The 12,479-nt window shown below is 33.9% G+C and overlaps 1 protein-coding gene across 5 annotated transcripts in view; it reads right to left on the reverse strand.

Moving 5' to 3' along the window:
* Positions 1-12,479, reverse strand: part of LOC114334477 (3-hydroxy-3-methylglutaryl-coenzyme A reductase) — a 490,400-nt gene that overhangs the window by 45,658 nt on the left and 432,263 nt on the right. For all 5 annotated transcript variants that reach the window (XM_050641423.1, XM_050641422.1, XM_050641420.1 and 2 more), the window contains 2 exons: positions 8,485-8,726; positions 3,311-3,595 (listed from right to left, as the gene is read on the reverse strand). In XM_050641423.1, coding sequence (XP_050497380.1) covers positions 3,311-3,595; positions 8,485-8,726 — 527 coding nt within the window. The remainder of the gene's footprint in view (positions 1-3,310; positions 3,596-8,484; positions 8,727-12,479) is intronic.

Below are 12,479 nucleotides of genomic sequence, written 5' to 3' on the forward strand. Positions count from 1 at the left end.
ACTAAACAACCTAAAAAGTTGCCGTTTTGAACTGATCCTATAACTGAATTATCTCTAATGGCAAGTCCCCTTGTGGCCAGTGTAATTATTGTTGCAACAACACGTTACAAAACGTTGCACCAGTATTGCACCTACTTCGCTTCTGAATGTACTTGTTATGAAACAGTCTATTCTGTTTTTTAATTTACCTCGATTGAATAAACTCAAGACATTTGCCGTGTGGTCCTTTGATTCTTCATATTGTTTTAATCTGACGTCAGCATTCCATTCGGTTGCGCCTGAAATAGACGTCAAGGAATATAAAATACACTCTTTTTACATATATGTAGAATAAGGTAGCCAATTCTTGAACTTCATTTCACCGTTCAACATTTTTCTGGAAAAATGATTCCTTGTTAGGGATCTGTTTATTTGTACATTTTGTACATTTGTTGTTAGGGATGTTTTCTAGAAATTAATGCCTACTTCTATTCCATTGATGGATGTACTTAAATGTTATTCGATTTTAATATTTATATACAAATATTTTTTTGTACAGTATTTTTGCCGCCCTCTCATAATTTGTCGCCCTAGGCAACTGCCTATATTGCCTAATTGATAAAGCAGCCCTGTAAAAGCACTATAAACGAATCCGAAATGAAACGTATACTTTAGTCAGACAAATAAAAAGAGAACACTGCAGAGCTTCTCAAAGCAGATGGAACACGACTTCAATGGAACACGACTTCAATGGAACACAAAAAGAAATAAGCGGAAAGATCAGAGGACAAATAAAAGAGATGAATGAACTAACAAAAATGAAACACATTCATAAGGAAACGTAGGCAAACTACTTTCGATCCCTATTTACCAAAGATAACGATAATGAACCACCAACACCAAAAGTGACGACAAACGAAGAGATACACATTGGGGAGGGTAAGGTACAGCAAGCATTAAGCAAACTAAAAATAGAAAATCACCAGGAGAGGACAGAGTACCGAATGACCTCTAAAGTACGGAGGACCAGATCTCACCAAACACCTATTAAAACTAATCCAAAAAATACTAGAACAAAACAGAATACCACAAAGATGGAGATCATGCATCCTAATACCTGTTGTCAAAAAGGGAGAAAAATTGGACTCGGGGAATTACAGAGGAATTAATTTATTAAACACAACACTAAAATTAGCAACCAAAGTGATAAGAAATAAACTGAATAAATTTATAGCACTAGCAAAAGAACAACAAGGTTTTAGGTCGGGAAGATCATGTCCCGAATATACAGGGTGTTAGTAAATAAGTATGAAAAATTTTAAGGGCTAATTCTACATGAAATATTAATGCCAGTTTGCTCTATAAACATATGTCCGCAACTGCTTAGTTTCGAAGATACGGGGTGTTGAAATTTTTATTTCAAACTGCCAATTTATTTATTGCTCTAAGACCAGTTGAGCTATGAAAATGAAATTTGGTGAGTTTTAGGAGGTAGTTATTACAAATTTTATGACATACAATTAAGAATTTTGTATTCATCATTGGCGCGCCTACGGGCAATGGTCTGAATTATTTTAAAGAAAAAAATAGTACGCCACTGAGATATTTCATATTAGAAATTATTTTTAAATTACACGTCTAATTTATGATAAAAAATCTTTCTTGCCTTTTTTTCATATGATGCACCGTTTTTATGCAGAAAAATAAAACATCTTGGCGCATATTTTTCATTTCTTAATACATCATCAAGAACTATCCAATATAATAATACTAAACTAGAACAATAACAGAAAATATTACTAATACCATTTCAACTAGGTGCAAAGCTACAAGAAATGTTTAAAATGATCTCCTTTACAGGTAACAGAAAAATTTTATATTCATCATTGGCGCGCGTACGGGTAATGGTCTGAAGTTTTTGAAGAAAAAAATAGTGCGCCACTGAGATATGTCAAACTAAAAATCATTTTTGAATTTCTCGTTCAATTTAGGACAAAAAAATCTTTCTTGCCTTTTTTTCATATGCGGCGCCGTATTTATGCAAAAAAATTAAACATCTTAACGTTTATAAAAACGGCGCCCCGTATGAAAAAAAGGAAAGAAAGATTTTTTGTCGTAAATTGAACGAGGAATTCAAAAATGATTTTTAGTTTGACATATCTCAGTGGCGTACTATTTTTTTCTTCAAAAAATTCAGACCATTACCCGTACGCGCGCCAATGATGAATATAAAATTCTTCTGTTATCTGTAAAGGAGATCATTTTAAACATTTCTTGCAGCTTTGCACCTAGTTGAAATCTTATTAGTAATATTTTCTGTTATTGTTCTAGTTTAGAATTATTATATTGGATAGTTCTTGATGATGTATTAAGAAATGAGAAATACGCGCCAAGATGTTTTATTTTTCTGGATAAAAACGGTGCATCATATTAAAAAAGGCAAGAAAGGTTTTTTATCATAAATTAGACGCGTAATTTAAAAATAATTTTTAATTCGAAATATCTCAGTGGCGTACTATTTTTTTCTTTAAAAAAATTCAGACCATTGCCCGTAGGCGCGCTAATGATGAATACAAAATTCTAAATTGTATGTCAAAAAATTCGTAATACCTACTTCCTAAAACTCACCAAATTTCATTTTCATAGCTCAACTGGTCTTAGAGCAATAAATAAATTGGCAGTTCGAAATAAAAATTTCAACACCCCGTATCTCCGAAACTAAGCATTTGCGGACATATGTTTATAGAGCAAACTGGTATTAATTTTTCATGTAGAATTAGCCCTAAAATTTTTCATACTTATTTACTAACACCCTGTATATTTATAATAAGGCAAGTGAAAGAGAAATCATTAGGACACAACCAACCGTCATTTATTTTTCGTGGAAGAAATCAAGTACAAAAATTAAATAGACTGGCAGGATGCCTTAACACTATATGGTGGATCCTACATATTAACACTGAGATAAAGTCAATTTATGAAGACAGTGTAACACCAATAATTACATAAGCATCAGAAATAAGACCCGCCACAATACAAAGGCTACTGGAAAAGACAGAGATGAGAGTACTGAATAAATACAGGATAACAGGAAATACGCTGAGAGATCGAAAGATAAAATGTAACAACGTACAGTGTATAAACGAATGGACACTAAAGAGAAAAAAGAATGGAACACATAAGCAGAATGTGGAAGATCCTATCCTGGAAAGAATAAATGACAACCTTCCATAGAGGCATCAATCTCCCAATGAACAAGCCGAAATGCTTATAAAGAAGAAGTAGAAAAAAATATTTTTAATTAATAAATATTAATAAAATAAAAACTTACCAGTTGACAGCAGCAGGTTTCTTATCTGTGCAAAAGTTTCCACTGAGACTCAAAATCTCCATGTCAGGAAATTCATTTTGCACATATTTAAGAGAAATTTCAGTGCCTTTAGAAAGCATGTTCATACCCATGGCATCTCCTGTTTTTGCTACAAATCGGATAAAAAGATATCTTCCTGCAATTCTAATCAAAATTTTCACCAATCTAGCAAATCTACTGCTCGAATCAAATTGTTCCTTCATAAGGGCAAAGTTTTCTGGTTTCTCGATCCATTTCATAGCAGCACTACAAATTATAAAGTATATTTTATTATAGATATATATGTTTTTTTTATTAGAAAAAAGTCGCATCGACCAAAAGGTTATTAGCGACGGAACAAAATATAAATAACAAAAGTAAATAACTACAGATTATACAAAATGTTTATGGATCTTAGATAAGTAATTATATGTTCATAGAAACAGTTTTGACCTAGAACTTCTGATAGAGAGTTTGGAATATTGTAGCGCTGTCTTTCTTGGTCATATTGACTACAATTTATTAAAAAGTGTTCGACTGTTAATCGGACGTTACACTTATCACATATGGATGGATTATTCTTTGTGAAAAGATAACGAGTGCGTTAACCTGGTATGTCCTAGACGTAAACGTGCAAGCACAATTTGTTCTCGCCTATTGCGCGACGATGGAATCTACTGAGAAACATTATTTTTGATTCTATTGAGCTTAGAATTAGTTTGAGACCACACCCATTTCGCCACAAGCACAACACTTTTTTTTAAATAAGCTTTTAAGTCACTGGAAACACACGTGCCTATCGACTCCGAAAAATCACTTAAAATTGCCTCTCGTGTAGTCCTGTCAGCTTTTTCATTTCCTGTTATTATGACGGGTGAGGGTACCCATAAAAATTGGACGCTTCTTCCATGTTCATGAGCTTGGGACAGCTGGTATTTTAGCAACTTTTCAAAAGGGTTTTTCGAAAAAATGTGTTTTAATGAGTTTAGAAAGTTAAGGGAATCTGTTATGATCAGGGCTTTTGTGAGTGTAAGAACAATTGTCTACAGAAGAATCACTGTCTAAGTCAGAAATATCTTTCCCTAAATGGTGAGTAGTTTCTTTTGAAGTTTTGCAAACTTGGTTTTTGTTAATCTATCATTTGCATATTGATAGCTGCTTCGTAAAAGATGGAGTAAACCAAGCATATCAGTTGTAAATTCTTTAACGACGCTTATAGTGTCGGGGACATTATCAATCAGTAAGGACAATTGGTGGTAATTTAAAACGAAGGGTGGGGTATGATTATTGTTCGTCCGCTATAACTTTTCCCATGCGTCACGATTCATTTTCAAACATTAAGTCAAAACATAAAGTGAAACGAACATTGATGTGTATATTCATTTTGTATACTGTATACTATATACTACACACATCGGCGTACGTTTCACTTTATGTTTTGACTTAATTTGTTTCAAAATGAATCGCGACGCATGGGAAAAGTTATAGCGGACGAACTATATCAATAAAATTTTCAAGAGTTTCCCGTGTAGATGGGACTTTGGATGAGAGCGGTTTTTTTGGTTTAGAAGATTTGGGTTTTGCAAACAGATTTTGTGATGAAATTGCTGAATCTGAAGGAAGAGTAACGATCTCACCAATACTGCGTTTTATGGAAGAACTTGCATTTGCGCAAGTACTATCTGAGTTTACACTTAGATGCTGTGGTTTTATTACATTTGGAAGTACTGGAACAAACTCATTGGTAGTGACAGAAGTCGAGCTTCTCTCATTGGTTGAAATAGTTGTTTCAGAAAAATGTGGTGATGTATCAGCTTTATTAGAGTTTTCTGTAGTTGTTTCTAATGGGAGGGGTGCTGATAGGTTGGAGGATTCCCAAGTTTGTGAAAACGGTATTGTTACTGAATAAGGTTGATTGAAAGTGTTACTGTAAGTAGGGGGTATTAGTAATTTCTTGGTCATGGAGATTTGTAGGTGTAGGTGATATGCTCGCACTTGATAATGGATGATTCTTGCATAATTAGATATATTTTATCTCTATTTATGTTATCATAGACTTGTCGAAAATCTAGAAAGATTTGGCAGATATCTATATCGTGCTCCCAGGCTTTAGCTAATATTTGTTTTAATTTGAATAATTCATCTATAGTAGACCGTCCTGTTCTGAATCCGGCCTGGTATTCTCCTGTGATTGGTTCTGTGAAATGACTTAATCTCCGGTTTATGATCCACGTCAACACATTATAACTTACAATAATGAATCACCCTGTATAGTTGCTCAGTAAGTTGTAGTCTATTAACCACTCGGCCTCTGCAAACATTGAAGACCAGTTTATATGCGAGTACCTTTCACTTTTAAAAAGTCACTTACGGAATGGATTCGCGAGGATTACTTAACGGCGTAAAGGTAAGCGCGCATTTGAGAGAACCGGCCCGCAACGGAATGCGCCGCTACAGCCAGGAATTAAATGCCGTAAGGCGCATTTACCGGCAAAATCACGTCATCTCAGTCGATGGATTTACGTATTTCAGGGAAGATGGATCCAAAAATTGAAATGGAAACACGCAAAGCTAATTTACTACTTTATTTCCTGATTTACTGGATCATCAAAACAAATTTTAGCAGTACTTTAGAATGAGTTACAAAAATATTCTATTGTATCAAAAGATTGGTAATAAATTATACCACAGATTCTGGGGTCAAAAATAGGTTAATTGAACCTCCCTTACCTATATACAATAGTGCACACAAAAAAAGTTACAATGGTGCTAAAGTTAAAAATTTAAATATTTTTTTAACATTGTTCTAAAACGGTTTAACGTTAATTTATAACGTTAATACGGATGTGTTTAATATTTGTGAAAAATTAGTTTAAATATTCAATATCCAAATTGGCATTTTAAAGGGTGGTTGTATGTTCCATACTAAAATATTTACAAAGAAATACAAAGAGAGACAAAAGTTTAAGAATAGACGTTTGATTCCAGTTGCGTTCCATATTTTGTTAAATTATAATTCTAAAAAAAGCAGAAAAATCAAATGTATGACAACATCTAAATACCCACTATGATGTAAAATCGAAATTGATGGGAAAATAATAAAGCAAGAAGCAAGGTTTAGATATCTGGGAATAGATATAACCAGTTACGGAGATGTTGAAGAGGAAGTACGACAATAAAGCTTAAAAGCAAGTAAAGCGGCGGGATCTCTTAATGACACAATCTGGAAGAACAAACACCTAAGATAAGACACAAAAGCAAGAATCTATAAAGCAGCAATTAGACCTATATTGACATACACGCCGGAGACAAGACATGACACATCTAAAATGAGACGACTACTAGAAACAACAGAGATGAAAATACTACGACGAATATCAGGGAAAAGTCTATTGGATAGGGAGAGAAGCGACAACATAAGAAGATCATGCAATCTAGAACATAGGACATAAATGGATGGGTGACAAAACGGAAACAGGAGTGGAACGAACACATTAGTAGAACGGCAGAGGATAGGATAGTACGAATAGCATGAGATAAGTCACCAAATGGACGAAGAAGTATTGGCAGACCAAGGAAAAGATGGTGCCTTAAACAATTTAGGAGGCTAATATTGAAGAAGAAACAGGCTTTAAAGCCTACATACAAGAAGGAAGAAGAAGAAGAAAAAGAAAAAGAATAAATATAAAAAGTTGGGGGTGAAAGGGGTGTTGACCCCTTCTGAAAATCCATAATAAATAAAAATAATTGAATTCAACTGCTTCCAATTTATTGGGTATTCTCTACTAGTATTTCGTTTAAATTTTCATAAATTAACGTTAAACCGTTTTAGAGCAATGTTAAAAAAATTGGGATATGGAGAACAATTCGAGTGCGGATCAATTGGGATATGGAGAACAAGCCTACGTTCTTTCCGATGAGGCTCCAATAAGAGCCGAAAAGATTGTTTTGCCTTCGCATTGCAACTGAATTAAAAATAAAATTTTTATTTTATTTTTATATTGGTCTTTACTCCTTCGAGTAACTAGGTCCATTTTCTGTTGGAATTTACCAGCTGAACAGACGGGGTCGTGAATTGTAAGTTTTTTGAATTCCCTCGTGTCTTCTTCGCTTCAGCATCCATTTGGCTTGCAAATTTTAGAAGCCTTGGAGGTGTTACCAAGGAAATGGACCAATAAGTTTTCGATTTAAAAATCTTTTAGTAATATTTTAATATTTTCTAAATATTATTAATAATGCTATTAGGATCGAAAACTTCATCTTTTAATTGCCAGATGACGCTAGGCACCTAATATTTTCACTTCAGTTGGAATGGGTGGGAAAACCTCTCAGTGCGGATCAATTGGGATATGGAGAACAAGCCTACGTTCTTTCCGATGAGGCTCCAATAAGAGCCGAAAATCGCGATTCAAGGGACTGGACTGCGCTCCGTATTCTAATTGAAAAGTAAGATTGTTTTGCCTTCGCATTGCAACTGAATTAAAAATAAAATTTTTATTTTATTTAAAAAAAAAAACTATTTAAATTTTTAACTTTAGAACCCTGTAACTTTTTTGGTGTGCACTAGTGTATATAGGTAAGTGAGGATCAATCAGCCTATTATTGACCCCAGAATCTGTAGTATAATTTATGACCAATCTTTTCGGGACACCCTGTAACAACTGATCTCGCAAAACAAAATACAACATTTAAAAACTCTGTTTCGTCGAAACTACTATCCAGGAAAATATTCCGTCCATAGATTTTGGCGCGTTTCCATGACACTCAAAGACATTAAAATGCTCGATGGTCGTGATGCCGGCCCGTTGCGGGCCGGTTGGGACAAGTGCGTGCTTACCTTTAAGGTACTTTGAGGCCTACAACAGTGAAAGAAAATAATTGCTTTAGTGTACATAGGAAAGAAAACAAATATGCATTACAACACGACTGGTTATATGTTTGGTCTAGAGAAGATCAAACATAATATAACCATAGTAATTTTATGTAAATTAATTTAAGAATGGCTCGTAAGACAAATGCGTTAATATGAGAACAATCAAATGTCAAGAAAACTTAGTCAAGAAGACTTAGACAGTACTTCGTGATAAATAACATACACGTATTGAGTGTACACGTGAGAAAAATAAGTTCTTTAATAATTATTTATAAAGCCTTACCTGGCTTTAACTACTGAAGGAAATCGGACAACAGGGCCTCTAGTCATTCCATCTCCAACGATTCTTGAAGTGACCCCACATTGCTTTAAAGCTCTGCATCCCCTGTTGGTACTTGCCACTAGACACCCTTCAGTAGTAGCCATCGGGACATATAGTTCTTGACCATCCAATAGTAAAGGTCCTGCATATCCTACAGGAATTGGCATGTAACCTATAACGTTCTCACAACAGGCACCCATAACCTAAATAAAACAAATTTAAAATATTTTATTTTTTTAATATTAAATAGTAATTTAACTACTTGAACATATTTATCAATAAGCTATGGATAATCCAGTATATAGGTATAGTTCAAGCAATCTATATAGTGTAATAGGTAAGATTTGTAGCTTTCTTTGGGTTGTTCTTCTTTAATATTAGGCCGGCAGCTGGTGTTTTCTGGTAATTAAATATGTAGTTAAAAATATTTATTTATACTTAGGTAAATAGCGTTAAAGCAGGACATAATATTGTATGTGTTAAAATTAATTTTATCAATTTTTTAATAACATTTAACCTCACAGGGACCTCCCTCTTACCGCATGCTTGCATTAATAACTGATGTAGAATAGCTTTTATAATTAATCTTGTTATTGTTAGAATTACTGATACTAAAAGAACTTTATAAAAACACAGTTAGATCTAAAATTACTTTAGGTATACAGTTCAAAACTTTAAAATTCAGCACAAAATGCAAGCATGTCCCCGCTTTTTTTTTTATTAAAAATACAAAATCTAAAAATATTTTTTTAACCGAGTCTTTTCATTAGTACACTTATGCTTGGAAAATGAATTACACAACACAACAATTAAAATACTGATACACTTAACTCATTTTCTCCTTCTTCCGTATTTTCTTCGTCACTATCATCGCCCAATTCAATAATAAATTTATTTCCACCATTAATGTGGAAGTGCCCAATCTTCTTATAATATTCTTCCACTTTGATCACTTTGGCGATTCTTTTCTGCCAGTCTACTTTGGTAATATTGGCTACTTCTTTTTTAATGATCTCAATTACCTTTTTGTCAAATTTAGGAAATTTATTTGAACGCCTTATACTTGGTTTTAATTGTCCCCAAATTAACTCAATAGGATTGAAAACACAAAAGTAGGGGGGAAGTCTCAATATAGTGTGTCCATGCTTTTCGGCAATACTCTCTAGAGCGTATAATTTTCTAAATTGCTTTGTGTGTAGAACTTCAATAAGTTGTTTTTTTGTGTAAAAATCTTCGAAATACAAATCATTTTCCATTAAAAAATTTTGTAGGTCAGCTTTCTTTGAAGATGTATTTGGTATTTTAGTGAGTTGTCGGGAATGATAGGAAGCGTTGTCAAGCACTATTACGCTGTTTTTCTCCAAGTTTGGGATCAGCGAGTTTTCAAACCAATCTTCAAAAATGTCAGCTTCCATATTCTTGTGGTAGTCAACGTTACAATCTTCCATTTTCTTCCCACATAATTTTAAAGCATTCGGAACCCATCCCTCACTTCCTCCGCAATGTACAATAATTAGTCGCGAGCCTTTATTTGCAGGCATTTCTGGTATGCACATGCTTGAACCATCTGTCCATCCTTTCTTTACTGTATCGTGGGTATCATACCAAGTTTCATCTAAATAATAAATTCTCCTATTTTCTTGCCTATATTTAGTAATTTCTTCTAGGTACATATTACGTCTGTTGACTATTCTTTGGCTTTCCATAATTGCTTGACGTTTATTTATTTTTTTGAACTTAAAGCCCATTTTTTTATCCAATTTTGAAGAGTTTTCTCACAGCAGTTCATATTTCGACCGGTTGTTTCCAATTTCTTTCTTATTATTTCTATTGTAGGTATTTCATTGCTTTTGTAGCAGTCGTATATTGTGGTTTTCAATAGTTTTAGAAGTGAAGGATTTAAAGGTCTTGAAAATTTGTAGTCACATCGTTTCTTGCGATGATAGGGTTCATTTTTAACTATTTTATATACAGTAGAAAGTGGAATTTCTGTTAAATCAGAGGTGGCTTGTGCCAATAGTGTTTCATCGAAGCCGAATTTCGTACGTAGATTTTTGTATACATTCAAACATACTTGCTGTGTTTCTGCATTTAAATGCATTCGAATCTTCTTTACGATCTCTTTTTTTTTAGTAATTACATTCACACTAGCACTGGCAATTTCTACAATATCAGCGTTATCGTACGCGATATTTACATTATCCCACGGGCGCCACATCACTATTCACATTAATTAAATTACAATAATCAACACTTGACACTCTCCAAACGAAATACTAAACCAATATTCAAAATAATTACAGCAAACAAAACACTCGTATCACTTAACACACGTACACTCCAGTACTAATACACTGCTAGCTACCGAACTAAAACTAATCTTTTGCACGAAACTTGTGAATAGATATGCGGGAGGTCTGGCCGTAAAAACACAGATGCTTTCACAAAGGGCCGCTTCTTAAACGTTTGACCTAACATCTATATTTGAAGAATATCATATTTCACCGGCTTAAAGCTATTCTACAGTATTTTTTACTTGGACAATACTCCGAAAATATGAAATGTGGTAACATGTAACATGTGAAATGTGATCAGAAAGAACAGGCATACGGCACAAATATGGAGTGAAGAATATTAACAAAGTAATAAAAATGGTTAACTGGAATAGGGAAACTAAAAAGCAGAGATGTTGAAACTTCTTTCTTTTTCAGTGTTAGCTTCTTTGCATAATTGGTAAAATTTAAAGTTAAACCTACTTCTCCAGTCACCATAATTTACCCACCCGGTACTAGATGTAATGCCTTTCTTTCAAAGCATCCTAATGTTTCCTCATCCTATTTATATACAAACTGCTTATGAGAATTTTTAACAACCGGTTGACTTACAAAATGGATAATTCATAAATACCAACTGCTCCTATTTCTTGCCTTTTTAGACTATGAAAAGGCATTTGACAGTATTGAGATGTGAGCCATATAACAATCCCTTAACAATTGTAGTATATATTTGAAATATAGGCAACTACTGCATAATATATATGAAAACGCAACTATGATAGTACAACTAGACAAAAATACAAATCCCATCCCCATTACAAGAGGAGTTCTACAAGGCGACATAATATCTCCAAAATTGTTTCATCTACACCTAGAAGACGTCTTCAAAATTACAAATTGGTCAACATAGGGCATCTACGTTAATGACAACAAGTTAAACCAACTCATATTCACTGTGGTGAATCTACTACATCAACTACAAACTATGGCGGAGGAACTCCCAGACAGCTCCCAATACATCGGACTAAAAATGATAATACGACAAAAACAATAGCAATGGCACACATACAACTATAAATGGCAATGAGGACAAACCTAACAATATATCTAATTAGACAAAATTCTGAAACATTACAAAGATAACCAAAGTGTGAAAATCACTAGAAGAGCAGGACTAGTACGGGCAGGATTTGGAAAACTCAGTTGGATACTTAAAAGAACCGCAAAATACCTCAATACTTGAAGAACGAAATGTTCAACCAGTGCATCCTTCCAATCATGAGATATCAAACCTGGACTCTAACCAAGGTAAATATGGACAAACTAGCTACAACACAAAGAGCAATGGAAAGGGCAATGTTAGGTATACGACTGTTAGCCAGAAAGAGGTTCGACTGGGTAAGATCAAAACAAAAGTCGAGGATATTACACCAAACATTGCCCAACTCAAATCGAGGTTCGCAGGCAACACTGTTAGATAAAAAGACCAACGTTGGAACGCCACAATACAACATTGGAGACCTTACAAAGGTACACGATCAAGAGTAAAACCATAGATGAGATGCAAAACATCAAGCAAATAACCGGAACAAATTGGAAGTATGTTGCTCAGGATAGAGGTCGCCCAAGTAGCACAATAAAAACCTTTTAGTTTTATTTAAGGTTTATAAAGGTTTTATT

The sequence above is a fragment of the Diabrotica virgifera genome, chromosome 10 (genome assembly GCF_917563875.1).
Source record: "Diabrotica virgifera virgifera chromosome 10, PGI_DIABVI_V3a".
Taxonomy (NCBI): Eukaryota; Metazoa; Arthropoda; class Insecta; order Coleoptera; family Chrysomelidae; genus Diabrotica; species Diabrotica virgifera.